Below are 26,629 nucleotides of genomic sequence, written 5' to 3' on the forward strand. Positions count from 1 at the left end.
TAATCTGTGATTACTATGGAGGGAGTGACCACCAGGGCACATGTGCGTTTTCCTTTCCTCTTCTTTTGAAAAAAAACCCCCTCTTTTCCGTCCATACATGCCTTTTTCCAAAAGAGCTCTTTCCAAAAAGGACTTTTTCCTCATAGAAAGAGGATTACCAACGCTGGAAAAACCCCTCTGTTCTTTCGATTTACTTTCGGAAGAACGTGATTGCAGTGTGGACGTAACTCAGGTTTTGTTGGAAAAACAGCTGTTTTTGAGACAAAACTCTGTAGTGTAGACATACCCTATGTGCTGCTATGCGGACATTGCAAAATGGACCTCCCAAGTACAAAACTCATGTTTGAACTATTAAGAGCTAACAAAAAACAGAGTCCTTAAGAGTTTGCCTGTGTATGTGTTATTTCACAATCCTTAAATTTTCAATTTTAGCTTACATTAACTTTTTGCCCAGCGAGATACTGAATACACATAAAACATTCAGGTTACTGAAAATGAACACTAAGGTATGGAGTCCTATTTAGAACTGGAGAGTAAAAAGAAAGCACGATCATTCTAACATTTTGCTACATCCTATGTTTTCTTAAGCTTTTTGGCAGGGGCATCTGAACTCAAAACATTTCACATTAAAAATAAATAAATAAATAAAGTGTAACCAATAAAATGAAAACCTCCTAATTCTGACTGAGAGGGCATGCCTGACAGTGCTGGTAGTTCTTCTGGTCTTCACGAGGAGTAACAGAAGTTGACAGGAGCACATGGACAGCGTCAAAATGCAATTTAAGATACTTTAACTCCAGCTACATAATTAACATAGCTGGAGCTGCATATCTTAAGTCAACTTTCCCCTTTAGTATAGACCAGGCCTCATAGAGCAACCCTCCCTCTTCCCCCAAATAATTTGCACCATAAAAATAATACAGAACTGATTTAAAGAAAACACTTAAAGCCTGTGTCTATTTCTGGAATAAGTGGCCCAGTAATCAGCCGCTTTTCCGGAATAAGCTGCGAGCTGTCTACACTGGCCCATGAATTTCCGGAAAAGCAACGATGCTCTACTGTACAAAATCAGCCGCTATTCCGGAAAAACTATTCTGCTCCCGCTCGGGCTTAAGTCCTTATTCCGGAACACTGTTCCGGAAAAGGGCCAGTGTAGACAGCCCAGTAGTTTTTTCCCGGAAAAGCACATCTACATTGGCCACAGACGCTTTTCTGGAAAAAGGGCTTTTCCGGAAAAGCAGCCTGCCAATGTAGATGTTCCTTTTCCGGAAAAACTGAAAACGGAATAGTATTCCGTTTTAAGCATTTCCGGAAATTCATGCCAGTGTAGACACAGCCATAGGATGCCTGTGACAGCCTCATCTGGTTACTCTTTCCATAACAATTAAGTACAGGCACAATTTGCTTTCTTAAATAACCAGGAAAATAAATGTTGAAAATTTATTAACACAAAATTAAGGTCACATTTTAATGAAAAAATGTTAAGAAATGAAAAATTAAGCTTTTAACTCTCCCACACTGCACACACTACATAGTCAGACTATTCAACATTCAGAATTGTGTGTGTGTGTGTGTACACACACACACTCAATATATGCAAATATTACTTAAATTTAGTAGTGATCTGTTTAAGTAATATTAAATCAGAAATCCAGAATTTTGAAAGAATAATTTGGAAGAATAATTAAGAAGTAGCGCAAGTTCCTCTGCATTCTGCAAAACGTAACAGGTAATAGTAGGACGAGTCTAGATGGGAAAGGCTGGTAAGCTGCATACATCTCACCTACTTTATACAAATATGTTTGGGGCTCTTTGGGAATTCTAGCTGGCCATAAGAGGCAGAGCTCAGAAAGAGATGTTTATACTGTGTGGCACTATTAGTCCCCATGTAACTTTTCTGAGCAAGTACATGTTGGGTTCTGAAAAACCTCTTTGGCCACACTTTCCACCTATTTCTTCCTTTCCAGATATCACACAATTACTGGAGAAAATCCATCCTCAGCCTTAATTGCATTGTCCTAGCTTTCTACTCTTAAGTCCTATGAATTTAAGGCCAGGTTTTTTGGAAGATTGGGGAAAGCCCTTACAGTCCCCACTACTGATTAAACAGTGTTCTGTTTACACACATGTAACAAGGAATGGCTACAGACACTGCAGCTATTAATCTTTTTACTAATGCCTTGCCCTGCTTTTAATTTTGCTTATACAGGGTGGAAGGTCTAAAGCCAGAATTGACACTCAAAGGCTGGAATGTGCAAGTCAGTAAATGGGGATGTACCGAAGATGAAGATACTTACATGAGTCAGAAAAAAGTGTCATTACACTCAGATGTCTCTCTCAGTTTTGCTCCCTGATCTGTCAAGTCCTCTTGCATGATGTTTTTGTAGTAGATTTTCAGCCTTTCCATGCTATGTGATGGGTTTGTTGCCAGTGATAATCCATTTCTTCCCATACTTCTCTAGTGAGGTGATTTTTTTCTATTGTGGACTAAGCCTATTTATTAACTAATCCTTTTTGTTTTGGGTGGGAAAAATATTTAGTATGTCAAAAAATAGTCCAAAGTAATATCTAGATGTATTATATGGTTTCTAGACAACACAAGAGGAGGCACATACCTAACAGAGGACTTTCTACTTACTCTGCATTAAATACTGTTTATTACTAATTCTTTTCCTTGCATTCATGAGAAAGAAGTGGTGAGAAAAAGGTGCAAACCACATTAATTTTTATTAAAATACATCCCCTCTTTTGTCAGTGTAGCTGACAAGTAGATATCTTCCACTACATGCAGTACACAGTTACATCAGTTTCAAAACCACTTTCCACATTAGTTGTTTTTTGAGCTCAAGCTTTCTGGACATGAACACTGTAAACTTAAGCATACTAAATGTTAGATACAGAAAACCTCTTAAATGCTAAACACAACATGAAGTGGAAAAAATCAATGTCCTCACCTACTTTTGCAAAGGAGTTTAAATATAGAATTCTTGTTTCTGAACTTTATTTCTCTGCAAAGATGAAGATGATTAGAAACATCAAAGAAAAAGTTGCATGGAAAGATGAGTACTATGCAACAATATTTCAAGTGGTATTGTTTAATAATTTCACCTTCAAATGTTAACTATGAATACATGGAGCACAATCACAACTGGTGTAAGGTGGTATATAGATTTTGTTAATTCTCTTGGTGCACTGTACAAGAGGCTTGGTCTTCCTAAAAAAAAGTGATGTGATCAGGGGCAAATGCAATAGGATTTTCCCCAAGAGCCTGATCCAAAAATCCCTCGACTCTGACAGGCTTTGCACTAAGCCCCAAATAGCAATTAAAAAAAGGGGATGGAGGTGGAGGAAGCATGTTAACACCACAGGAATATGCTGTGTGATCACTTATAGGAGCCAGTATGGAAAAGTTAGCCATCCTCCTCTTGTGTTGTCTAGAAACCATATAATACATCTAGATATTACTTTGGACTATTTTTTGACATACTAAATATTTTTCCCACCCAAAACAAAAAGGATTAGTTAATAAATAGGCTTAGTCCACCACAGGTATTCTGGAGAGTGATTAAAATGTGTGTAGCAAATACATCAATACATTCTTCAGACACTATGTAGTTCAAGGTGTGAAGACATAATGGGAAGTATGTAATTGAAATGCATGGGTATGATCTTATTACAGATACTTCTGTGAGTAGATCATGTACTTAATATGGATTCATTTTCCAGTGTTGATTTACAAAATAATTTTAACCACAGACTATCCTTGCAACATGCTCAGCCATTAACCAATCCTCCCAGGGTGACAAGCATGCATGATTACAGGGGTGCAATAATACTATATAATACTGAATACATAGCACTGTTAGGTCCTCTTCATAGATATGATGACTTATTAAAGAGAACGTTTATTTTTGGGGTATTTCTGTTCCTGCATGGGGCATAAACAAATGTCCTTTACTTTCCCAGGAGATAAATATAGTTGGAAGCAGTTCACAACTTCCACAACTAAAGCAAAAAGAGCAGCATTTACCTTTCCCCTTGTGACCAGTCTCTATGCTAGCTCACTTCCACTGCTTGCATTCTTTTATGTGCAACAAGTGGGCCAAAAGGTTAATGTGCACCATACTTTTTATCTTTTCCTACATCTCTGAAGAATCAGAAGAGGGAAGGTAGGGTTAGGGCTTTTCAGAAAGGTACTACACCCAGCACACACCCTGGTAGACATAACACAAACAAGGTTTTGCACTCCTTCCCACCTGTGAGCCAGGCAATTACTATTATTATCCACTTTTCTTTCAGCTCATGGTAGCAGCTACTGTGCATTCTTTATTACACATAGACATCTTTTATATCAGCTGCTCTGTCTGTATGCAAACTGCAGTATTCTAGGTCTTCAGGGATAAGAAATGAAGGTGGTTTTGATACTGAATTAAGAATGAATGTATCTGGTTATGTTTCATCCTCACTATAACTAAGCTATTTACTGCTCACATTTCAAGTTCACAGAGATGAGATGGGATGCAAGTTATACTTTCTACTGAAGCATCTTCCTACCGTTGCTTAAATTCCCACTGCAAAAAGGTAATTAGGGCTCACCATCTCTCTCACACTTTGCCATCTATACGCAGAAATTTGTCTTTCATAAATACGCAGGTACTTGAACACTAGCCTTTTTAATCACAAAGGGAAGTTCAAGTGACCTATCTGTAACTGAAGGTTGTTTACTTCGTAAAACAACTTTAAATCACTATTTTGTAATTTAAAAATAAGTGGAGTAAAAGAAGATGCAGCCTTTGCTTTTTAAATGTATGGCAATTTACAGCTAGAGGCTAGAGAGTTAAATACAATATAGAGTAAGAAAACATCCCAAAAAGCATTTGGAGATATTTTTGTGTACAGGTGGATACCATAGCTAATTAGCAATTTTTACAAAGCTTCAAAAAGATGCAGGAACGCTAATCCATTTTCTCTTCTTGGAAGTAATCTGCATCATTTATATATTCTTCCAGATGATCATATCTCTGCATACAAAAAACAAACCACATGTCAATTCATTAAAGAGAGCAACTGAATGAAGCAAATACATTTCTTGTTGTGCCAAACTTATTTCACAAATAAAGCTAGCAAGCACTGATTCAGAAGCAGAGAGAACCAAAGCCTATTTGGTAAACTTGCCTCGACTTAGGTAATTTGTCTTATAGGTGTTTTATTAATCCCGATACAGAAACACTGGAAGCTTAGCCATGAAATACATCTCATTATCTAGGTATACTTACATTATTTATCCACCTTTTTCGTTTTAACAGAGTTCCCAGTACCTTAACACACAGAACGTGGACAGACTATTGCAGCAGCATATACAAGTGTAAGAAATTAACATGTATTATATTGTTACTAATATTTACATCAGGTATTTTGTTATGACATTAATATGGGGTCATTTTGCCAAAAATATTTATGCTTTAAAAACTTATAAATAAGGGCCCTACTATTTCTATTGGAAGTTGTCCATTTAGAGAAACAAAAATGGGTCCATTCCAAGAGAAACGTGGCCTGAAAGTCACATCTTTAAATGGAGGAGAATACACGTGAAAGAAGCTGAATTTGCTTGGAAGTCTGAATTTGAAATCCAGTGGATGAAGGTCTATCAGACGAGTACATAAGCTGCAAGAATTTTAAATGACCGGAGCAAAGCCCTCTTTTGTCTCAGATTGAGATATTTTTCAGTTTAAGGATTTCCCTTTGTTGGGTCAAGTCACTGGGCCTCTCTCAAGAGTCAAACTCACATATTGTCACTTCATAAAAGTTCTCACACTTATGCAACACTGGTGCCTTCATATTCATGCTTTGAATTACATCTGTGCAAACTCAGAATCTTTAACTGTAACTGGAATCAGATAAACTACTTTGCTGTGGAACAGAATCCAGCTCCCCCATCTTAAATGTCCCAGCAATGCTAAAATGAATAAAAATCAGTTAAGGTACTTGCTTATTTTTGTGACTAAAACAGACTGATTACTTACAAGGAGCAGCTTTGTTCTGTAAATAGGTACTATTTTTAGTCATTTTTCAGAGCAGAACTGCACTTTATAGGAAGTCATTACAGGTCCTGCATGGCTGATGTCTATTTACCATATCAAATCAACTACAGTACATCACAAATGCACACCTTCTTACAATTCACTGCTTAATTTAAACATAGACATTTTATTTAGCACTGCTGTCATGTTCTTTGATACAAAGGAATTTTACCCAATGACATATTCCATCATACCTCCTGAATCCAGCCTTTTTCTTCCAATTGACTGAAAAGCCTATCAACTGTGTCTTTGACTGGCTCATCTTGAATGCCATCTACCTCTGTAACAGAGCAGCAGCGCTGATACAACTTGTATTTAAAATGTTTCAGATTGTGATAAACCCTTGTACGACTTGCACACACCCTGCCAACCTTCAAAACCTATTAAAAAAAAAAGGTGAACAAATTTGGTTATCTAAGAAAAAATAACTTGCAGCAATGATCACTGGCAATATAAGTCATTGCTGTCAGTTTAGTATTTTGAAATAATAAATTAACCAGCCTTTGATGTTATGATTTACTCTATTTTATATGCACTGTAGCTCTTACACTCTTTGTACCCCAACCCTTCAGGATCAATGGCTGGTGATTCAGTGCAACTGCAGTTCCATCTGCCCCTGCTCCTCAAGAACTACTCTGTGCAGCTGCACAGAAAAAGTAAAATGCTGCCAGTGGATCTACCTGAGCAACTATGTTACAAAAATCCTCTGCAATGCTTACACTGATGTTTGGACGAAAACAGATTTAATCCTTTAGATTTATATTAGGGGGCTGCACCCCCTCTCTCTGGGGGCAGGCAGCCCTGGCTCTCTTGCCGCAGCCACTGGGGAGGGCCAGGCCAAGGCCGCAGCAGTGTTGGATTCAGCTCAAACTTGCTGGGAAAATCACAGGGAACTATAGAATGACTGAAAGCCTAACCAACTTAGGGGTGATGGCTGAAGTCTCAAGACAAAGAGGCACCCTTGAGCAGATGACAAAAAAAGGGGGTGGAAAGTGCACTTAATCATGGCACTTTTTACTGACTTTTTTCTAGTTTTAAACAGGAAATGGAGATTACATCCTTGTCCTGGATAATTCATTACCCCCTTGAGTTTAGGTGAGGCACATCTTTCCTATATGGCCAATGGATCGGTTTTGATATCTGCCCTGGGAGACCCATGTACTTCCCTACAGCAGGAATACAAGATTTACAGTTGACTTGAACACACTTTACATTGAATTTGTTCTCATAGGCCATTAAGTTTTATTGCTGATCTGAAAGATGAAGCGAAAGAGGAAAACTAGATTAAGGCTCTTGCTCCCATCATCCTGGAATAGAATATCCAAAATGTGTTAATTATCAGAAACATAATAAGGCTAATCTATTTTCTCAATTAGTTGCAAGTTATGATTTAATTGATTATTTCATTAATGTTTTGTGGGTTGGAGTAAATCTTGATAGATTGACTGAATGGCATTAATGTCTTTATTTTTAAATATCTATGCAAATGTCTAGAACTTTAGGATATGTGACAACAAATTTTAGAAGAAAATAAAGTTTGCAATTTACAAAGGACACTAAAATATTATTGATTTTTTTTCAAAAAACTATAAAAGCCATAGATTAATAAAAGTCAAGAAGTTCCCTATAAAAATAAGGTTCAGATAACCTGAGAAATCACTAGGTCTGCTTATAAAAGAAATACTGATATTCTGTAAAACAGTATTTTTGGATTAGACTTCATAGAAAGTATAGATTAACCTGAGATCATGGGTGAAATTTCTAAATTTTTTCTTTATGGTGGAAATATACATATATTCACCAGGTGTTGGTCAATTACTTGCTATCCAGACATTTCTTTCAAGATTTTAGGCTTCAGTAAGGTAAAGACTAATGGTGAATAATGATGCAGATATGTGCATTCAGAGCAACTAACTCCCCAGACCCCGAAATCCCCCCACAGCACTCCTGGGGATTAGATACAATGATGGGATCATCTCTCGGTGTTTTGCGATCTAAAACATACAGAGCAAAAATTACCTGTTTGTCATGCGACATGAAGTCATCTGTTTCCAAAGTTCTATTGTTGTACAGCTTTCCTGACAGCAATATGTCAAACTTACAATATCGGTGCAGTTCACAGGCTTGACAGCATTTACTTAATGGAGTCTTCATTACTATGTGGACTTCAGGGTAACAATTCACTCGCTCCTACAAAGATATATTACATAAAAGTCTTCAACTGGACATCACTAAACGAAGGCAAAAACTCTTGATCACATGAGGTGCTGAGCTCTCTCAACTCTAATGTCTTTCGGGCACTAACCAACCCCATTCATTTCAGTTAATCTGAGGGGTGGGGAAACTCAGGTCTGTGGGACACATGTGGTTCATTAGGGTTAGCCACTAGTGGCCTGTGAGGCCCTTTGTCTGCCTGAGTATCCGCAAGCATGGCCACCTGCAGCTCCCAGTGACTGTGGTTTGCTGTTTACAGCCAATGAGAGCTGTGAGAAGTGATGTGAGCTGGATTACCGCTTCCCACAGTCCCTATTGGCCTGAAATGGCAAACTGCAGCCACAGGGAGCTGTGGGGCTCCATGTCTGCAGACACTCAGGTAAACAAACCATCTGGTGGCTAGCCGAGAGCTAATCTTATGAACCGCATGTAGTCCACAGCCAGGGGTTCTCCACCTCTGCTTCATCTGAGCCTGTTGTAATTATTCTCATCATTCACATGCATAAGACTGAATTTTTTCATACTAATTTAATATTTTCAGTTGTAGCATCTACATTACGAATGCCTTGGAAGAAATACAATTTTTGCATTGGTCTGTGTCTTTAAAAGAAATATCCAAAAATTCATTATGACTGTAACTAACTGCCAAAAGATGCTTTTTGACGAGCACGTAAGGGGCATTCACTGAAATCAGGGGAACATGGGTTTATACATCTTTCAGGGCAGAATCTAGCTAGAAATACATAAAATAGCCACAACATATTTACACACTACTCCTGAATATTCAGATATGTTTATCAACTAGTTTGTGCAACTAGTTACTGAACATACAAGCAAGAATCATACGTGATTAAAGTATGCAGAAATGCCAGCATACCAAGGGGCAAGATCACGTCCCAAAATATGGAAAGACAACTAATTATGAAGATGTCTCAGAAGGGTAGCCATATTCATCTGTAACTTTAAAAATGAGTAGCCCTGAGGCACCTTAGAGACTAACAAAAATATATAGTATGATGAGCTTTTGTGGGTAAGACCCACTTCATCAGAGGAGTTGGAATCACCTCGGGAAGTGAGGAAACTGATTAACAGAGCCAGACAAGTACCCAGAAGTCAACTACTTCAGGACAGGCTGCACAGGACACCATTGGTTATCACTCACAACCCGCATCTTAAATCCGTCCAGCGCATTGTTGACAATCTCCAACCTACCCAGGAAAACAATCCCTCACTCTCATAGGCTTTGTGCGGACAAGTCAATCCTCCCCTACAGATAACCCCACAACTTAAAGCAAATCCTTTCCAGCAAACACATCTCAGATACATACATTCACTCTACCTACTCATGTAACAAACCTTGTTACCAACTTTGTCCACATATCTATACAAGTGACACCATCACAGGACCTAAGGACATTAAGAGGTGGGTAATCGTGTAGTTCATACAATTTGTATCCACTACATGATTAGTTGATAAGAGAAGGTGCTCAGAAAGAGCTATTCCTGTTGAGGCTCTGTACTTTAAAGGTAGCAAGAGTCGGGAGTGCAGGCAGCCTGGCTCTTATTATATTTAAAGTGCAGAGCTGCATCAGGGGTAGCTCCTGGACTTGGAGCGAGCCAGGACTCAGTCCTGGCTCACACCTGGTCCAGCAGCCCCTGTCCGCAGGGGGTTGCAGCAGGGCTGGGACCCCCCATGGACAAAGGCTGCTGCTGGAGCAGAGTTGGCCATGGACAGCGGCTGCTGCCAATACAGCCGCAGGGAAGGTGTGAGCCCTTTAAATAGAAGCAATTGAAAGGATTTGCAGCTCCTGCCCTCTGCTAACGCATTGCCGGGAGCCTCAGAGGAGAGCTGAGCCATTTCAACTCCTGTTATTTAAAGGCACATCCCTCCCTCCCGAAGCCAGCGACCACTTTGAAAATTTTTTAAGTGGCCTCCATCTTCAAAAGTTATTGCACTCCCCTTCTCTAATTTGATATATGCCATCAAGTGCCAGCAATGCCCCTCTGCTATGAATATTGGCCAAACCAGACATCTCTGTGACAAAAGATAAATGGACACAAATCAGACATCAGAAATGGTAACAAACACAAACCTGTAGGTGAACATTTTAACCTTCCTGGTCACTCAATCATGGATTAAAAAGTAGACATTCTTCTACAAAGGAATTTCAGCACCCAATTACAGAGAGAGAGAGACTGCAGAACTGGAATTCATCTATAAATCTAACATGGTTATCCTGCGCTTGAATAAAGACATTAGCTGGTTAATGCACTAGAAAGTTAATTTTCCCTGCCTTTGACATCCACATTATCACATCAAAACCTATAACGGGACACATCCAACCCACTTAATTAGCTTCATTAATATGGATCCTACAATTGAAGGTACTTCCTTCAGTTATTTCCACTGCAAGTCATCCGATGAAATTGGTCTTTTCCACCCACACTCATGATACTATATATTTTTGTCAGTTTCTAAGGGTACATCTACATTAAAGAGGAAATTTGAAGCTGCCAGTGTCGATCTTCCAGGGTTCCAATTAGTGGGTCTAGTTAAGACAGCTAATTCAAACTGAGGTGGCACTCTGGTCAATGCTGGAAGTCCTGCTTTCACAAGGAGTAAAGGAAGTCAAAGGGAGAGTGTTCTTCCTTCAACTTCCTGCAGCGTAGACAGCACCAAAAGCTGAGTTAAAGTATTTCGACTTCAGCTATGCAATTAACGTAGCTGAAGTTGCATATCTTAATTTGACTTTGTCTTGCAGTGTAGACGTACCATCAGGTGTGATAGGACTACTCATAAGAACAGCCATACTGGGTCAGACCAAAGGTCCATCTAGTCCAGTATGCTGTCTTCCAACAGTGGCCAATGCCAGATGCCTCAGAGGGAGTTAACAGAACAGGGAATCATCATGTGAGCCCTCTCCTGTCATCCATTTCCAGCCCCTGACAAACAGAGGCTTGGAACACCATTCCTACCCATCCTGGCTAATAACTATTCATGCATCTAACCTTCATAAATGTATCTAGCTCTTTTTTGAACCCTGTTAAATTCCTGGTCTTCACAATATTCTCTGGCAAGGAGTTTCACAAGTTGACTGTGCACTGCATGAAGAAAAACTTCTTGTTTGTTTTAAACCTGCTACCTATTAATTTCATTTGGTGACCCCCTACTTCTTACATTATGGGAACGAGTAAACAATTTTTCCTTATTCATTTTTTCCACACCAGTCATGATTTTATAGACTGCTATCATATCGTACCTTAGTCTCCTCTTTTGTAAACTGAAAATTCTCAGTCTCTAATCTCTCTTCATACGGGACCCATTCCAAACCCCTAATAATTTTTGTTGCCCTTTTCTGATCCTTTTACAATGCCAATATATCCTTTTTGAGATGAGGCAACCACATACTGTACACAGTATTCAAGAAGTGGGCATACCATGGTTTTATACAGATGCAATAGAATACTAGTTCTGGAAGGGACCCCGAGAGGTCATTGAGTCAGTCCCCTGCCCTCATGGCAGGACCCAGTACCATCTAGACCATCCCTGATAGATGTCTATCTAACCCGCTCTTAAATATCTCCAGAGGTGGAGATTCCACATACTCCCTAGACAACTTATTCCAGTGTTAACCACCTTGACTGTCAGGAAGTTTTTCCTAATGTCCCTTGCTGCAATTTAAGCCCATTGCTTCTTGTCCTATCCTCAGAAGATAAGGAGAACTATTTTTCTCCTTCTTCCTTGTGACACCCTTTTAGATACTTGAAAACTGCTAGCATGTCCCCTCTCAGTCTTCTTCTTTCCAAACTAAACAAGCCCAATTCTTTCAGTCTTCCTTCATAGGTCATATTCTCTAGACCTTTGATCATTCTTGTGGCTCTTCTCTGGACCTTCTCCAATTTCTCCACATCTTTCTTGAAATGTGGTGCCCAGAACTAGACACAATACTCCAATTGAGGCCCAATCAGTGCAGAGTAGAGCAGAAGAATGACTTCTCATCTCTTGCTCACAACAAACCTCTTAATGCATCCCAGAATCATGTTTGCTTTTTTTGCAACAGCGTTACACTGTTGACTCATATTTAGCTTGTGGTTGACTACGCCCCCTAGATCCTTTTCTGCAGTACTCCTTCCTAGACAGTTGCTTCTAATTCTGTATGTGTGAGACTGATTGTGCCTTCCTAAGTGGAGTACTTTGCATTTGTCCTTATAAAACTTCATCCTATTAATACGTTCATCTCTGCCTTATTCTCTATCCCTTTTTAATGATTCATAAAATTGTTTGCTTTTTTGATTGCCACTGCACATTGAGTGGATCACAGAATCATAGAACCATAGAATTGGAAGAGACTTCAGAAGGTCATCAAGTCCAGCCCCCTACTCTAGTCAGGGCCAAGCCCAACTAAATCAACCCGGCCAGGGCTTTGTCAAGCTGAGACTTAAACACCTCTAGGGATGGAGACTCCACTACTTCCCTAGATAACACATTCCAGTGCTTCACTACCCTCCTAGTGAAATAGTTTTTCCTAACATTCAACCTGGACCTCTCCCACCTCAACTTGAGACCATTGCTCCTTGTTCTGCCATCTGTCATTACTGAGAACAGCCCTTCACTATCCTCTTTGGAACCTCCCTTCAGGAAGTTGAAGGCTGCTATCAAATCCCCCCTCTCTCTTCACTTCTGCAGACTAAACAGACCCAACTCCCTCAGCCTCTCCTCATAGGTCATATGCTCCAACCCCCTAATCATTTTGGTTGCCCTCCGCTGGACCCTCTCCAATGCGTCCACATCCTTTTTGCAGTGGGGGGCCCAGAACTGGACACAATACTCCATATGTGGCCTCACCGGAGTCGAATAAAGGGGAATAATGACATCTCTGGATCTGCTGGCAATGCTCCTCTTAATACAACCTAATATGCCATTAGCCTTCTGGGCTACAAGGGCACACTGTTGACTCATATCCAGCTTCTCATCCACTGTAACCCCCATGTCCTTTTCTGCAGAACTACTACTTAGCTGGTTGGTCCCCAGCCTGTTACAATGCTTGGGATTCTTCTGTCCCAAGTGCAGGACTTTGCACTTGTCCTTGTTGAACCTCATCAGATTTCTTGTGGCCCAATCCTCCAATTTGTCACTCTGGACCCTATCTCTGCCCTCAAGTGTATCTACCTCTCCCCCTAGCTTAGTGTCATCCACAAACTTGATGAGGGTGTAATCCATCCCCTCATCCAGGTCATTAATAAAGATACTGAATAAAACTGGTCCTAGAACCAAACCTTGGGGCACTCCGCTAGAAACCGACCGCCATCCTGACATCGAGCCGTTGATCACTACCTGCTGGGCCTGTGCTTCTATCCATCTTACTGTTCATTTATCCAATCCACATTCCCTTAACTTGCTGGCAAGAATACTGTGGGAGACCATGTCAAAAGCCTTGCTAAAGTCGAGGTATCACATCCACTGACTTTCCCACGTACACAGAGGCAGTTACCTCATCATAGAAGCTAATCAGATTGGTCAGGCACGACTTTCCCTTTATGAATCCATGCTGACTATTCCTAATCACTTTCCTCTCTTCCAAGTGCCTCAAAATGGATTCCTTAAGGATCCCTTCCATGATTTTTCCAGGAACCAAGGTAAGACTGACCAGGCTATAGTTTCCTGGATCGTCCTTCTTCCCTTTTTTGAAGATGGGCACTACATTTGCCTTTTTCTAATCATCCGGATTTCTCCCAACCTCCACAACTTTTCAAAGATAATGGCCAAAGGCTCCTCAATGACATTTGCCAACTCCCTCAGTACCCTTGGATGCATTAAATCCAGACCCATGGATTTGTGTACGTTTAGCTTTTCTAAATAGTTCCTAACCTGTTCTTTACCCACCAAGGGCTGTCCATCTTCATCCCATCTTGCGTCACTTAGCGCATTAGTCCGGGAGCCCACCTTATCCGTGAATACAGAGGCAAAGAAAGCATTGAGTACTTCAGCTTTCCCCATGTCATCTGTCACTAGGTTACCTCCTTCATCCAGTAGGGGCCGCACGCCCTCTCTGATCACCTTCTTCTTGTTAACATGCCTATAGAAACCTTTCTTGTTGTCTATCACATCCTTAGCCAGTCGCATGTACAGATGTTTTCAGAGAACTATCCATAATAACTCCACCATCTCTCTTCGAGTAGTTATAGCTAAATTAGCACCCATCATATTGTATGTATGGTTGGGATCATTTTTTTCCTCCAAATGTGCATTACTCTACATTTATCAACATGAAGTTTCATTTGCCATTTTGTTGCCCAATCACTTAGTTTGGTGAGATCTTTTTGAAGCTCTGCTTTGGTCCTATCTATCTATCTATCTATCTATCTTGAGCAGTTTTGTATCATTTGCAAATTTTACCACTTCACCATTTACACCTTTCTCCAGATCATACCCTCTGCTCCTTGTTTCCCACCCCTTCTTCCCTCCCCGCACTTCTCCCCTATTTATTTTTGGTATGCACATCCTAAACTCAGAACTCCAGTCATCTGAAGAAGTGGGCAAGCTAGATGGGTTTATGAAGGGGATGGTTTGATGAGATAACATGATCTTGGTAACTAATTGACCACTCATTATCAGTGGGAAATAGGTCAATGGAGGGATGATAGGAGTTACTATAGAGAACTTTCTGGGTGTCTGGCTGGTGAGTCTTGCCCACATGCTCAGGGTTTAGCTGATCGCCATATTTGGGGTCGGGAAGGAATTTTCCTCCAGGGGAGATTGGCAGAGACCCTGGAGGTTTTTCGCCTTCCTCTGTAGCATGGGGTACAGATCAAAGCTAGAGGATATCTGCATCTTGGGGTCTTCAAAGTATATGAAGCCTTCAATATCTGAGATATAGGTGAGAGGATTATTCTAGGAGGGGTGGGTGAGATTCTGTGGCCTGTACTGTGCAAGAGGTCAGACTAGATTATCATAATGGTCCCTTCTGACCTTAAAGTCTATGTATCTATGAGTCTATGATACCATCTACATGTTTTGTTAGTCTATAAAGTGCTACCAGACCATTTGTTGTTTTTTAAGTTTATCATTTATAAATAGTTCTTATAAATACTCGCTCTTTTTAGGTGTCAGGATGTGTATTTTCAGTTTGGGTAGATAGATATATTTCCACACCTGGAGCCACTTCATTGGCCAAGACAGAATCTAGCTACCTTATATCGTTCTTTCCAGCGACTTCTAGAGACTAAGTTTTCAAGACGAGGTTGAATAAAGCGATCATCCAAATAATGGAGTGAGGTTAGCATTTCTTTTGCATATCTCTTTTGCCTTGTTCCATCTGTTCAAAGAAAGAGTTACTATAAAACATTTGCTGAACATCATATTGTACATGTTTCATCCAGTCATAATATCTTCAAGGACATAAGTCTACACTAGAGATGTGAATGACAGTCGACTATCCATTAAGCAGATACTTATTGGATAGTCGACACACTAGTCAACTCATCGCTTACCCCCCCACTTGCTGACTCTATAAGAAAGAGGCTGCAAGGGAAGGGGAGAGAAGGGAGTGCTTCAAAGCGGCAGCACCGCGTGGAGCCCGGGGCCAGTGGGGGACTCTCCAGCTGACCCCAGGCTACATGCGGCGCTGCTGCTTTGAAATGCCACGAGGAACAGGGGCCAGCGGGGGACCGTCAGGAGTGTGTGCTGCACCCCTTGCCGCGCAGGAGACTTCGCCCACTCTCCCCAGCTAAGAGGGGGCTGGGGAAGCGCGCACGAAGTCACCTCTCGTCCTGCCAGGAGTGCACAGCGCCTTGCAGGGCGGGTGAACAGTAGGAGCAAATTTTGCGTACTTCCTTGTCCTTAAGCCCTGATTGGCCTGGGGGTGGGGAAAGCAGAAAGGTCTCTGCAGGCTGGATCACCTTGCTTGGTGGACAGGATCTGGCTCGCGAAGCCCTTTTTGCCCACCCCTGCTGTAAGGCAGGATTTCTGTAGCTTTTCTCTTCAATCAATATACTTCTTAAATTATCAGTGCCACAATTGGACACTATATTCCAGCAGCAGATGCACCAGTGCCTAATAAACAGATAAAATAACTTCTCTACTCCCAACGCAAGAGTCTATTGCTTATGAATCTAAGAATTGCATTAGCCCTTTTGGCCACAACACTGCACAGGGACCTCATGTTCATCTGGTTACCCACCACAACCTCCAAGTCTTTTTCAGAGTCATTACTTTCCAGGATAGACTCCTCCATCCTGTAAGCATGACCTACAGTCTTTATTTCTAAATATATAAATTTCATTTAACCATATTAAAGTGCATATTGTTTGCTGGCACCTAGGTTTACCAGGCAATCCAGATTGCTCGGTATCAGTGATCTGTCATGTGTTATTTACTAGTTCTCCAATTTTGGTCATCTGCAAACCTGATCAGTGATTCTGTGTTTTCTTCCAGGCCATCGATAAAAATCTTAAATAGCACAAGTCTAAGAACCAATCCCTATTGGGCTCCATTAGAAACACGCTTACTTAATGATGGTTCTCTGTTTATTGCATTTTGAAACCTATCAGTAAACTGGTTTTTAATCAATTTAATGTGTACCACATCAATTTTATATCACTCTAGCTTTTTAGTTAAAATGTTATGCAGTCAGGCATCAAGCTAAACACCCCACAGAAGTCTATTACAACCCATATTACTTTGACTAACCAAACTTGTAATCTTATAAAAAAAAAAAAAAAAGATGTCAAGTTAGTTGGAGAGGATCCATTTCCTATAAATCCATACTGATTGGCACTAATTATATTTAATATAATTATTAACTGAGCCTTGTATCAACTGCAAAGGAGAAATTCCTGATACAGAAAGGAACTCACCCAGATTTCAGAAAAACTTTCCAAACCATTAAGAATTAAGCCCTACAGCACTCGTTTTAGGATTTGTCCACACAGTGACTTTGGTATACTTTCACAGTCTGGTTCCACTAGGATGCATAAAACTGATCAAATCTCGTAAGGACCTAATTCACTTTGTGTCTAAGTTTTCCTTAGGAGCCCATGTTTCCTCCTTTGAGCATGCACATTGCTGCCTCCCTCTAAGGTTCTGGACACCTATCTACCAGGCCCAGGGTGTTTAGCTTGATGCCTGACTGCATAACATTTTAACTAAAAAGCTAGTGATATAAATAAGAAAAAACAGGCACTGGTCCACTTGAGTCATGTGCAGGGCCCTAAAAGTTAGGCATTTCTTTGCTGAGTGTGATGGCACCAATGGGCAAGTTTACACTTAAAACACTGCATTGACACAGCTGCACCAATGCAGATGTACCATTGAAACATAATGAAGCTTTAAGCCAACAGGAGAGAGCTATCCTGTCAGTTTAGTTAATCCAACTCTGAAAGGCAGTAGCTAGGGGTATGTCTACACTACCACCCTAGTTCGAACTAGGGTGGTAATGTAGGCAACCGGAGTTGCAAATGAAGCCCGGGATTTGAATTTCCCGGGCTTTATTTGCATATTGCCGGGCGCCACCATTTTTAAATGTCCGCTAGCGGAACGAGGAGTAACGGTAGTTCAGAATAGGAAGCCTAATCCGAACTACCTAGTCCGTGCCGCATGTAGCCGCGGGGCACGGAGTCTGCACTAGCGGACATTTAAAAATGGCGGCGCCTGGCAATATGCAAATGAAGCCCAGGAAATTCAAATCCCGGGCTTCATTTGCAACTCCGGTTGCCTACATTACCATCCTAGTTCGAACTAGGGTGGTAGTGTAGACATACCCTGTGTTAGAAGATGCTCTCCTGCCAACAGCACTCTCTACACTAGCACTTGGGCCAGTACAACTACATCGCCTGGAAGCATGGATTATTTATGTCATGAGTGATTTAGTTATACCCAAGTAATTCTGTAGTGTGGACTGGGGTTCAATCCCTTTGTGGCGCCAACCCTAAGTCTCCACATATCAAAACCATTTATTCTCTTCACTTCACAGAGGGAGTAAACTGAAGCAGAGAAAGGTTATGTGATTTGCCTAAGGTTACACAAGCAAGTCAGTAGCAAAATTAGGAACAGAACCCAGGAATTCTAATCCTCAGACCCACACTAAATACCAAACATGACTTCCATATGCATGAATACCATAAGAATTACCCTATAGGCATTACATTTTCTGACATGTAGTGTTACTTACCATACAATGAACTCAAAAAAGTGTCATCAATTGTGTTGATGAGGAAAGCTTTTACAACTCTTTGGAAGTGGATGTAATGGTCACAACGAGAGACTGTAAAAAAATGCAACCAGATAAGGGAATTAAGAGCGTAACAAAGTCTCAAGGAATAAATTCACTATTTATATACAGACCATACAAGTTTAGTGCAAAATCTGATAGAGCTACCTAGTCTCAAACACCATGAATATAATTTTAAAAGCAATTTTCAATGCAACTTCAAAAGTCTTCTGTTTCCATACAGTACCTTTCATCCTGAACAATATCGAAGACCGTTACCATACAAGACATATATGTACACAATCACAGGATTCCACCTTGAAGACCAGGCTATAATAAAAAATTATTTTGTACAGCACCTGGCCATATCAAAGAACAGTTAATGACAGGGCTGCTGGGCTTTCTGCTGAGCCACTGTGCGGCCCCACTTCCGGGTCCCTGGCCTGTCACCAGGCAGCCCTGCAGTCTGGTTGCTAACTCCACAAGGCAGCTGCTCCACCTCCTAGTCCCACCGGGCAGCTGAGTCACTTGGTGGTAGTGAGGCTGCCAGGCTCCCGGTTGTGCTGCCAGGTGGCCCCGCTACCTTCCAGTCTCACGGAGCAGTTTCGCTGCTTGGCTCCAGCCCCGCTGTCACCCACTGCTCCCTCACAGTGTCAGCACCAAGTGGCAGCCCTACTGATAGGCTCCCAGATTCGCTGCCACAGGTCAGCCTCGCTATTGGGCTCTAGCCCTGCTACTGGGCTCCCAGCCATCAGCCCTCCACCAGAGCTCTCTGGTCCTGGGACATCCGTGGATATTTCCAGACTAGAAAGTCCCAAGAGAGGTTCAACCTGTATTTTGAGCTAATATGGACAAGTTCTAATAAAAGCAAAATCATAGGTGTACAAACAAAGAATTCATATCAACTTGTTACTTATTTTAACCTTACAGCGTGGAATGTAATACTTCAGTAGTTGGAATTCTGATGTAGCCAGTTCATTCCGCTGTGGTTGATTTTCATCCTCAACAAGTTCTGCACTTTCTTCCTCATCCTCAACTATAAAGTCTTTCATACTATCATCATCATCATCATCATCGCTGCTTTCTGTTGGTGTGAGGGGTAAATGATAGGATGATTCTTCTATTATTTCCACATCATCATGAGAATCCTAAGTAAATTAAAAACAATCTTAAAATAAACTATCATTTGAATACTTTTATGAACATTTTCAACATTTGCATTACATAGTAAAATATGAACTTTTGTGTGCACACAAACACACACTCTTGGCCTTTGAATACTGCATGTTCAATTAACAAGAAAAGAGATGCCAAAAGATTAACATTCCAAACAAGAGGAAGTTTATTTCACCTGTAATTTATACTGATCTCTATTCCTGCATTTGTAGTAATCTTCTTAGCTTTAGAAGTCTAAGCTACCTCAACAGGTGACATGTTCCTCCACTACCGAGTTTTGTCAGCCCCCTCCAAAGTCTCTGTCATGTTCTTGTCTTTCAAAATTCCTTTTATTTAAAAGAAAAAAATACGGTGAGAAAAAGGGAACATATCCTTTACTATTTGGAGAAGATGGACAGATGAGAGTTCTAATGCTATATAATCAGGTCTTCTGGACGACTCTGGGAATACAGGCAGTCCCCGACTTACGCGGATCCGACGTACGTCGGATCCGCACTTACGAACGGAGCTCTCTCACCCCGGAAGTCGGGGCGAGAAAGCCCCGTTCGTAAGCTGCTCCGGTGCCCCTGGTCTGCTGGAGACCGTCTCCAGCAGACCAGGGGCACCGGTCGGGTTCCCGCGCTTCTGAGGCTTTGCCAGAGCAAAGCCTCAGAAGCGCGGGAACCGCTGCTGCTGCCCCTTGAGACCCGGTACCTGTGGTCTGCTGGGGACGGTCCCCAGCAGACCACAGGCACCCAGACTGAAGCCGCAGCCGCGGCGGGGTCCCTGCCTCTGAGGCTTTGCCAGAGCAAAGCCTCAGAGGCGCGGCACTCCGCTGCCGCTGCGGCTCTGCTCCCCGTGTCCCTGGTCTGCTGGGGAGGGGGGGGGGGGCGCAGCTAGTGTGCTCCCCCCCCCCCCCAGCAGACCAGGCTTTTGTTTTGGACTCTGGGGCAGAGCAGCTGGGGCGCTGCCGATTGGTCCTGCAGCGCCCGTGGGCACTACTGGACCAACCCGGCAGCACCCCAGCTGCTCTGCCCCAGGTCCTGATTCAGCCGCTGCTGGTCAGTTTCAGCAGCGGCTGAATCAGGACGCCTGGGGCAGAGCAGATGGGGTGCTGCTGGGTTGGTCCAGTAGCACCCCAGCTGCTCTGCCCCAGGCGTCCCCAAGTCAGCTTCTGCTCAAACTGACCAGCGCTGACTACAGGAAGCCCCAGGCAGAGTTGCTCTGCCCCGGGCTTCCTGGAATCAGCTGCTGATCAGTTTCAGCAGCAGCTGACTTGGGGACGCCTGGGGTTCTTAAGTTGATTCTGTATGTAAGTCAGAACTGGCGGTCAGTTTCAGCAGTGTCTGAATCTGGACGCCAGTTCCGACTTACATACAGATTCAACTTAAGAACAAACCTACAGTCCCTATCTTGTACGTAACCCGGGGACTGCCTGTAAATAAAAGGAACTCTTCGGTCCATGGCAATTAAAAAAAAAAGCAAGCTAAAAGCACCAGAAACAAGTACATGTTGCAACTATGCAGTAGTGTAGCAAAAATGTGTATTTTAGTAGTAGTCAGTATTGATTATAAGACCAGGTATGATATATAATGATTTGATGTATAACGACTTGCTTATAAGTTCTGTCTGCTTCTATTTCTCTCTCTGTTTCTCATGATTAGATAATGTTACTATAAGGCCTTGCTCCCTGTTAGCACTACAAATTAAGTTGTACTCCTGGTATGCATCACAAACTAAGTTGTGTCTTTTAGTAATTATTGATCTTGTCTGAAATTGAACCATTGTGTGTGTGTGTGTGTGTGTGTGTGTGTGTGGGGCGGGGGGGGGGGGGGGAGTATGAGAGAGAGAGCCATCACAGATGCCCAGGTGATCAAGAAGTGGAAACTTTGAAGATAACAAGGCATCATGCATTGTGGCTTGATGCTGAATTAAACTGACAACCTTGGATACAGGCAGAGACCCCACCAAGACTGAGAGACAATGATGGAAAGCCTGACAATCCTCATCAAAGGATAACTTTGGAAAACAGATTAACATCTTCTAAGGGTGGATGGTTGCAGCATGACATTGCAATATCCAATGGGTTCAGTCCTGCAAGTCAAGCCTCAGGGGAACCTCGACTCCTCACTCAGTCAGCCTTGCCTCACATGGACTGGTAACTATGCACCATCTGCAGGACTTGTGTGTGTCTGTATGTGCGGAAGCTTCAGGGGGTAGCCAAGATAGGCTATACAGGATAAACGTAAAAAACAACAAATGGTCTGGTAGCCCTGGTATGTGTGGGTTTGTTTTTATAAAGCATATGCTAACTGCTTCTTTACTGTATTCTCAATAAACAGTGTATTGCCTTTTCCCCTGAAAAAGATCCTGTGTGCTTCTTATAATCATAACCAGGGCTCGACAATTGGGGCAATCTACTTGCCCATGGTGAGTAGATTTTAGCCCGGCGCGGCCGCGCAGCGCGGTCTGCGCATGCACAGCATGCGATTCCACGCAGCTGGCGAGCAGGGCTTGCCGCCGCTTGGCGATCCCTGAGCATAATATTATGTCTGCTGAAGTGTAGGGGATGAAACTCTTTTGAATTTTTGCAGAGCTCCCTATATCTCTTGGGAGTAAAACTGTGTGAGGTGTATGTATGAAAAAAGTGTTCAGTAATTGAATTTCAGAAGTGAAAACATACCTCACAATATTTACTGTTACTGGATGTCCGAGTAGATCTTTGTCTTGCAAGTTCTTTCAGGTTAATTAGCCTCTTCTGTTTCCCATTAGTCAAGTCTTCTGCAGAAGGGGTTTTAGTGTGTTCCTGTTCTTGGGAACTCTCATCTTCATCCATTATGCAATAACGTTTAGCAAATACTTTTCTAACAAGGATGTCACTGTCATCACTCCTGTCACTGTCATACATTACAGAGGTGCTTGACCTCTTTCGCTTCCCTGGTGTTATGCATTCATCCTCCGCGTCCTCTGTGATTGCGTCATCATGGTCTTTCTCCTCATGATCTGAAAGGTTCTCTCTCTTAACTACAGTTTCTTGTTTCTCAGCCAATTCATCTTCTGATGTAGTTGAGAGTTGTTCATCTTCTGAAGCAGATGTGGGTTCTGAAGTAGATGCGGGTTCTTCATTACTTTCAAGCAATATGGTTTCTCTTTTAGTCCGCCTCCAATCAACCCGAGATTTGAATGCTGGTTCTTCTATTCTTGTGTGCCTCCTTGTTTCATATCTTCTGTTAACTGGTTTTGTTTCCATTGAAAAGGTACTACAATAATGAAAACATATTATGATATTTACAAAAAACAAAACTCAACAGAGTAGCTATGATGCCAAAATTTTCAAAAGCAAGGAAGGAAAAGTATGTAGGGATAACATATCAATGTATTGAAAATGATTCCCCCAAATGGAAGTGACTCCCCATAATTTGTTCCCCACAACTTAAAGTGTTTAGATTTATTATTAATTCTTATTATTATTATTTGTTAAGATTGTTAAATATTTAGATTTATTATTATTATTGCCCCTTTAGAATATAATGTATTATAGAACTGTTAAGAATATAATCCTATGTAGCCAGAAACAGCCCCCCCCCCTCCGCTCCAGGGCATGCTCAAGCTTGTGCAAGGGGCTGCTTGAAATTGACATTGCAGAGATACATTGTAACAATGCATTGTCAAACCACTAACTCTGCTATGGGAGCCAAGCCCTGTAATTGACTAAGGGCATTGTTACTTACTTAACGCCTGTTCTCTTTAAAACATTGTAACTTTATTCAGCACTCAGAGAATGTTTTAAGCAATACCACCCAGAAACTTTTTGTAACTACAACTCTGAGATATGTAAAGCTATTATTATACAAAAATATTGTATGAGAAACATTAATTAAGGAATGTATGTAAGAGAGAGAGAGTGCTTGGACGATGAGTGAATGGTTCTGAGAGGTGCCAGCCTGAGAATACAGCAACAAAGGGCTGAAGAAGGCATCAGGTGCCAGTGCAACCAAAAGGTGTCAAGTGGAGAAAACCAAGTACTGGAGGTCCACCCGGTGAGATCACTGACGAGCACCTGGCAGCCACCCTGGAGACATCAGCATGATGCAGCAATTTCCATAGACTGGCATAGGAAGAAATTCCTATAAGAACTGGACTAAAAAACTATGGAATCAGAGTCCAAGGTTCTACTGCCAGCCTACCAGGAGCTTCAGATGCGCATCTGATCAGGACTTTGCTCCCCACTACCATTACTTGTGTACAGAGTACCTGGCCAGTATTCTGTCACAAGCAACTTCCAGGCTGGTAACTATAACAAATACACAGAACCTGAATGAATGGATGAATGAATGTTTATATGTATAAGGGTTAAGTAGTTGAACAACGTTGTTTGCTTCTATCTTTTCTTTATTTTTTGTATTATTATCTTTACAATAAATGTGGCTTTTTGCCTTATCCCCCTCATAAAATCCTGCTTGCTTTTATTTGGTACAACAAGCATGCCTTATTAGCCCTAAAAATCTATGATTAATGATTTATTGCTTAGATCTTAGATATAAGGGCTCAGTGAGCACAGCAATAATTTCACAGTAAAACATATTGTTATCAAGAATTACAAACACACACCTTCTCAAATACCAGGCATTAGAAACTGAGGAAAGACAAAGCCACAAATAAAACTAAGAAACCCCCCCCCCTCATTTTATGAAGGTTTTTAAATGCACAGATTAATCAATCTTAATTCAGCCCCTTACTGATGTCCAGAAGACAAGCATGTGTAAAAAGAATGGAACAGGAAAATATTTAAAATAAAACTTATCCATCCGCAACAGAAAGTCTCCTCTCAGAAACCACAAAAACAAAAATAAAAACACACTACAATGCTTTACTCTCTCAGAGTGGCGGTGCAAATGCAGGCTCTGTATGACCATTAATTCAAACAACCCTGTGATGCAGTGGTCACCAACCAGGAAATCAGGATCTACTGGTAGATCTTGGAGCCTTTGATAGGTAATCCTGACAGCTTTGGCCAGGAAAGTGCCGGCACTTCATCTGCCCCTCTCAGCACTGCTGTGCTGCTCCTGCCCTCTGCATTGGAGCTACCCCTGCAGCCCTGGGAGCATCCTGCTTGTTGTGCAGGACACAGGAAGAAGAGGAGGGGGGAAGATTCTGATGTCAGGGTGCCCCTCTGCCCATCCTGTGCCCCAGCTCCACAGAGCAGGGGGAGCAGGGATGGAGAAAGTTTGCTGGCTGCTTTTGGGAGTGGTACAGGGCCATGGCAGGTGTGAGCCTGCCTTAACCCCACTGCTCCACCACCTAGAAGGCACCTGTGGTAACAGATGCCCAGCTGGAGCTCACATTCCAAATCCCTGCCCCAGGCCTGACCCCCCCCTCCACTCCAGGCCTTAGCCCTGAACCCCTCCCCATACAAACTCCCTTCCAGCGCCTGCATCCTGAACCCCTTCACTCCTTGCCCCAGGATCAGCTCACAGCCCCTCCCACACTCCAAATCCTTTACCCAAGCCCAGAGCCTGCACCCCCCTTTTCTACACTCCAACCCTCCGCCCCCAGCCAGATACAAGTGAGGGAGGAGGGGGAAGGAGCGAGCAGAGGTGGGGCCACGGCGAAGGAGCAGGAAGGAGGCGCAAGGGTGTTTGCGGTAGAGCCTGGCTTGCGCTTCTATTCGAAAAGGCTGGAGACTAGGGCTGTGATGGTCCAGGAGTTTCCTAAAGTTATTTTAAGCCCACGACGCCTCGCGCCCCTGCTGTCGGGTGGGGCGGGGGCAGGGCGGGGCCAGGGCTCTCCAGGCTCGAGGCGGCTAGGCCACGGCAGAAGGCAGCCGGGCAGGGCGCTCTATCGAGCCTGCAAGGGCGTTTGCAAGGAGCTGCCCCGGGCCAGGGGGCTGAGGAGCGGAGCCCGCCCTCCCGGCAGCAGAGCGCCCTGCTGCTTTTCCCGCCCCGCGGCCGAGCGGCGACACCCCCGCGCGCTCGGACCGTCCCTCCTCAGCCACGGCGGCACCAGTCACCTCCGACCGTCCCCGGGCTACGGGCTCCCGCTGGGACCGTCCCGACCGGCAGCCCCCCCCGCGCGGCGCCGCGAGACCAGTCCGGGCCAGGCGGGAAGGTAGCGAAGGGGCGGCGCCCGCGCCCCTGACAGCCCAGCCCCCCCGCGCTGGAGGCAGGGTTGCCGGCGATCCCCGCGGCCAGGCCAGGCACTGACCCGCCGGCGCCGCACGTGGAGGGGAAACGGCCACGCTGCGCCCCTCCCCCCGCACGCACACTCACGAGCCGTGGTCGCGCGGCCCCCGAGAGTCCTCGCGCCCAGCGCAACTCCCCACCGCTCCCGCCTTCTGCTGCCTCGCAGGCTGCGATTGGCGCGTCCTGTCTGTCACTCGCCCCGGGCTGTGTTGACGGAAGTGCTGGGAGGTGGCTGGGGCGCTGCCTGCCTGGGGGCGGTTGGCGGTTAGGAAGCGCCCTGTTACTTCTGGGGTGGGAACCGCCTCTCTGGCCGGCAGAGTTCCCGAGTTGCTGGTCTGGAGGGGGCTCCTGAGGGAGCCTCTCCTGGCTGTGACCCTCGCTGGGCTGGGCAAGAAGCTTGGGGGCAGGCTGCTGGGGCCAGCCTTGCCCGGTGGGGACAGGCCTTCGGCACGGCGTTGAGTGGCCAAGGCAGTGTAAAAAGACCGACGTGGGAGCAGGCCTGACCTGGCAGGGACATGGCGTCCTAAAGCAGAGGACAGGGACGGGGCGGCAGAGTCTTCAGTTGCCCCTATGCACGTCAGCCCGTGCGCCATGAGAGTCAGCAGCAGAACATATCTCACTTGATGGGAACATAGAGTACTGGTATGGGGATCCTATTTTCTGAACCAAAATTAGAGACGTATTAGCCCCCCCCCATTCCGCTCCCCACCACAAGAAGTCACACCTCTGGAGGTAGTACTCTCAGGGTACGTCTACACTAGCCCCCTAGTTCGAACTAGGGAGGCTAATG

The 26,629-nt window shown here is 43.4% G+C and overlaps 1 protein-coding gene across 4 annotated transcripts; it reads right to left on the minus strand.

Annotated features, from left to right (window-relative positions):
* Nucleotides 1–1,426: 1,426 nt before the first annotated feature.
* On the minus strand, nt 1,427–26,057 carry CCDC82 (coiled-coil domain containing 82). 4 transcript variants are annotated; one of them, XM_089775736.1, is made up of 8 exons: nt 25,927–26,057; nt 22,341–22,917; nt 19,431–19,650; nt 18,464–18,556; nt 15,486–15,610; nt 8,100–8,270; nt 6,275–6,460; nt 1,427–5,021 (listed from the first exon to the last, which is right to left on the minus strand). In XM_089775736.1, exons 2-8 carry the CDS (start codon nt 22,905–22,907, stop codon nt 4,956–4,958), a joined length of 1,428 nt encoding a protein of 475 aa, XP_089631862.1. In that variant the 5' UTR covers nt 22,908–22,917; nt 25,927–26,057; the 3' UTR covers nt 1,427–4,955. The 4 variants fall into 4 exon arrangements, with proteins under 4 accessions (XP_089631862.1, XP_089631864.1, XP_089631865.1 ...); XM_089775738.1 differs by having other exon boundaries at nt 25,921–26,034; XM_089775739.1 differs by lacking the exon at nt 25,927–26,057 and adding an exon at nt 25,668–25,814.
* Nucleotides 26,058–26,629: the final 572 nt, after the last annotated feature.

Source organism: Pelodiscus sinensis, chromosome 1, assembly GCF_052426305.1.
Source record: "Pelodiscus sinensis isolate ZL-2025 chromosome 1, ASM5242630v1, whole genome shotgun sequence".
NCBI classification, from domain to species: Eukaryota; Metazoa; Chordata; order Testudines; family Trionychidae; genus Pelodiscus; species Pelodiscus sinensis.

Coding starts and splice junctions, on each gene's coding strand:
- CCDC82 (XM_089775736.1), bottom strand. CDS start 22,907: ATGGAAACAAAACCAGTTAACAGAAGATATGAAACAAGGAGGCACACA. Junction 18,557..19,430: donor GAAGTATTACATTCCACGCT/GTAAGGTTAAAA, acceptor ATTTTTTTACAG/TCTCTCGTTGTGACCATTAC. Junction 5,022..6,274: donor AAAAAGGCTGGATTCAGGAG/GTATGATGGAAT, acceptor TTTTGTATGCAG/AGATATGATCATCTGGAAGA.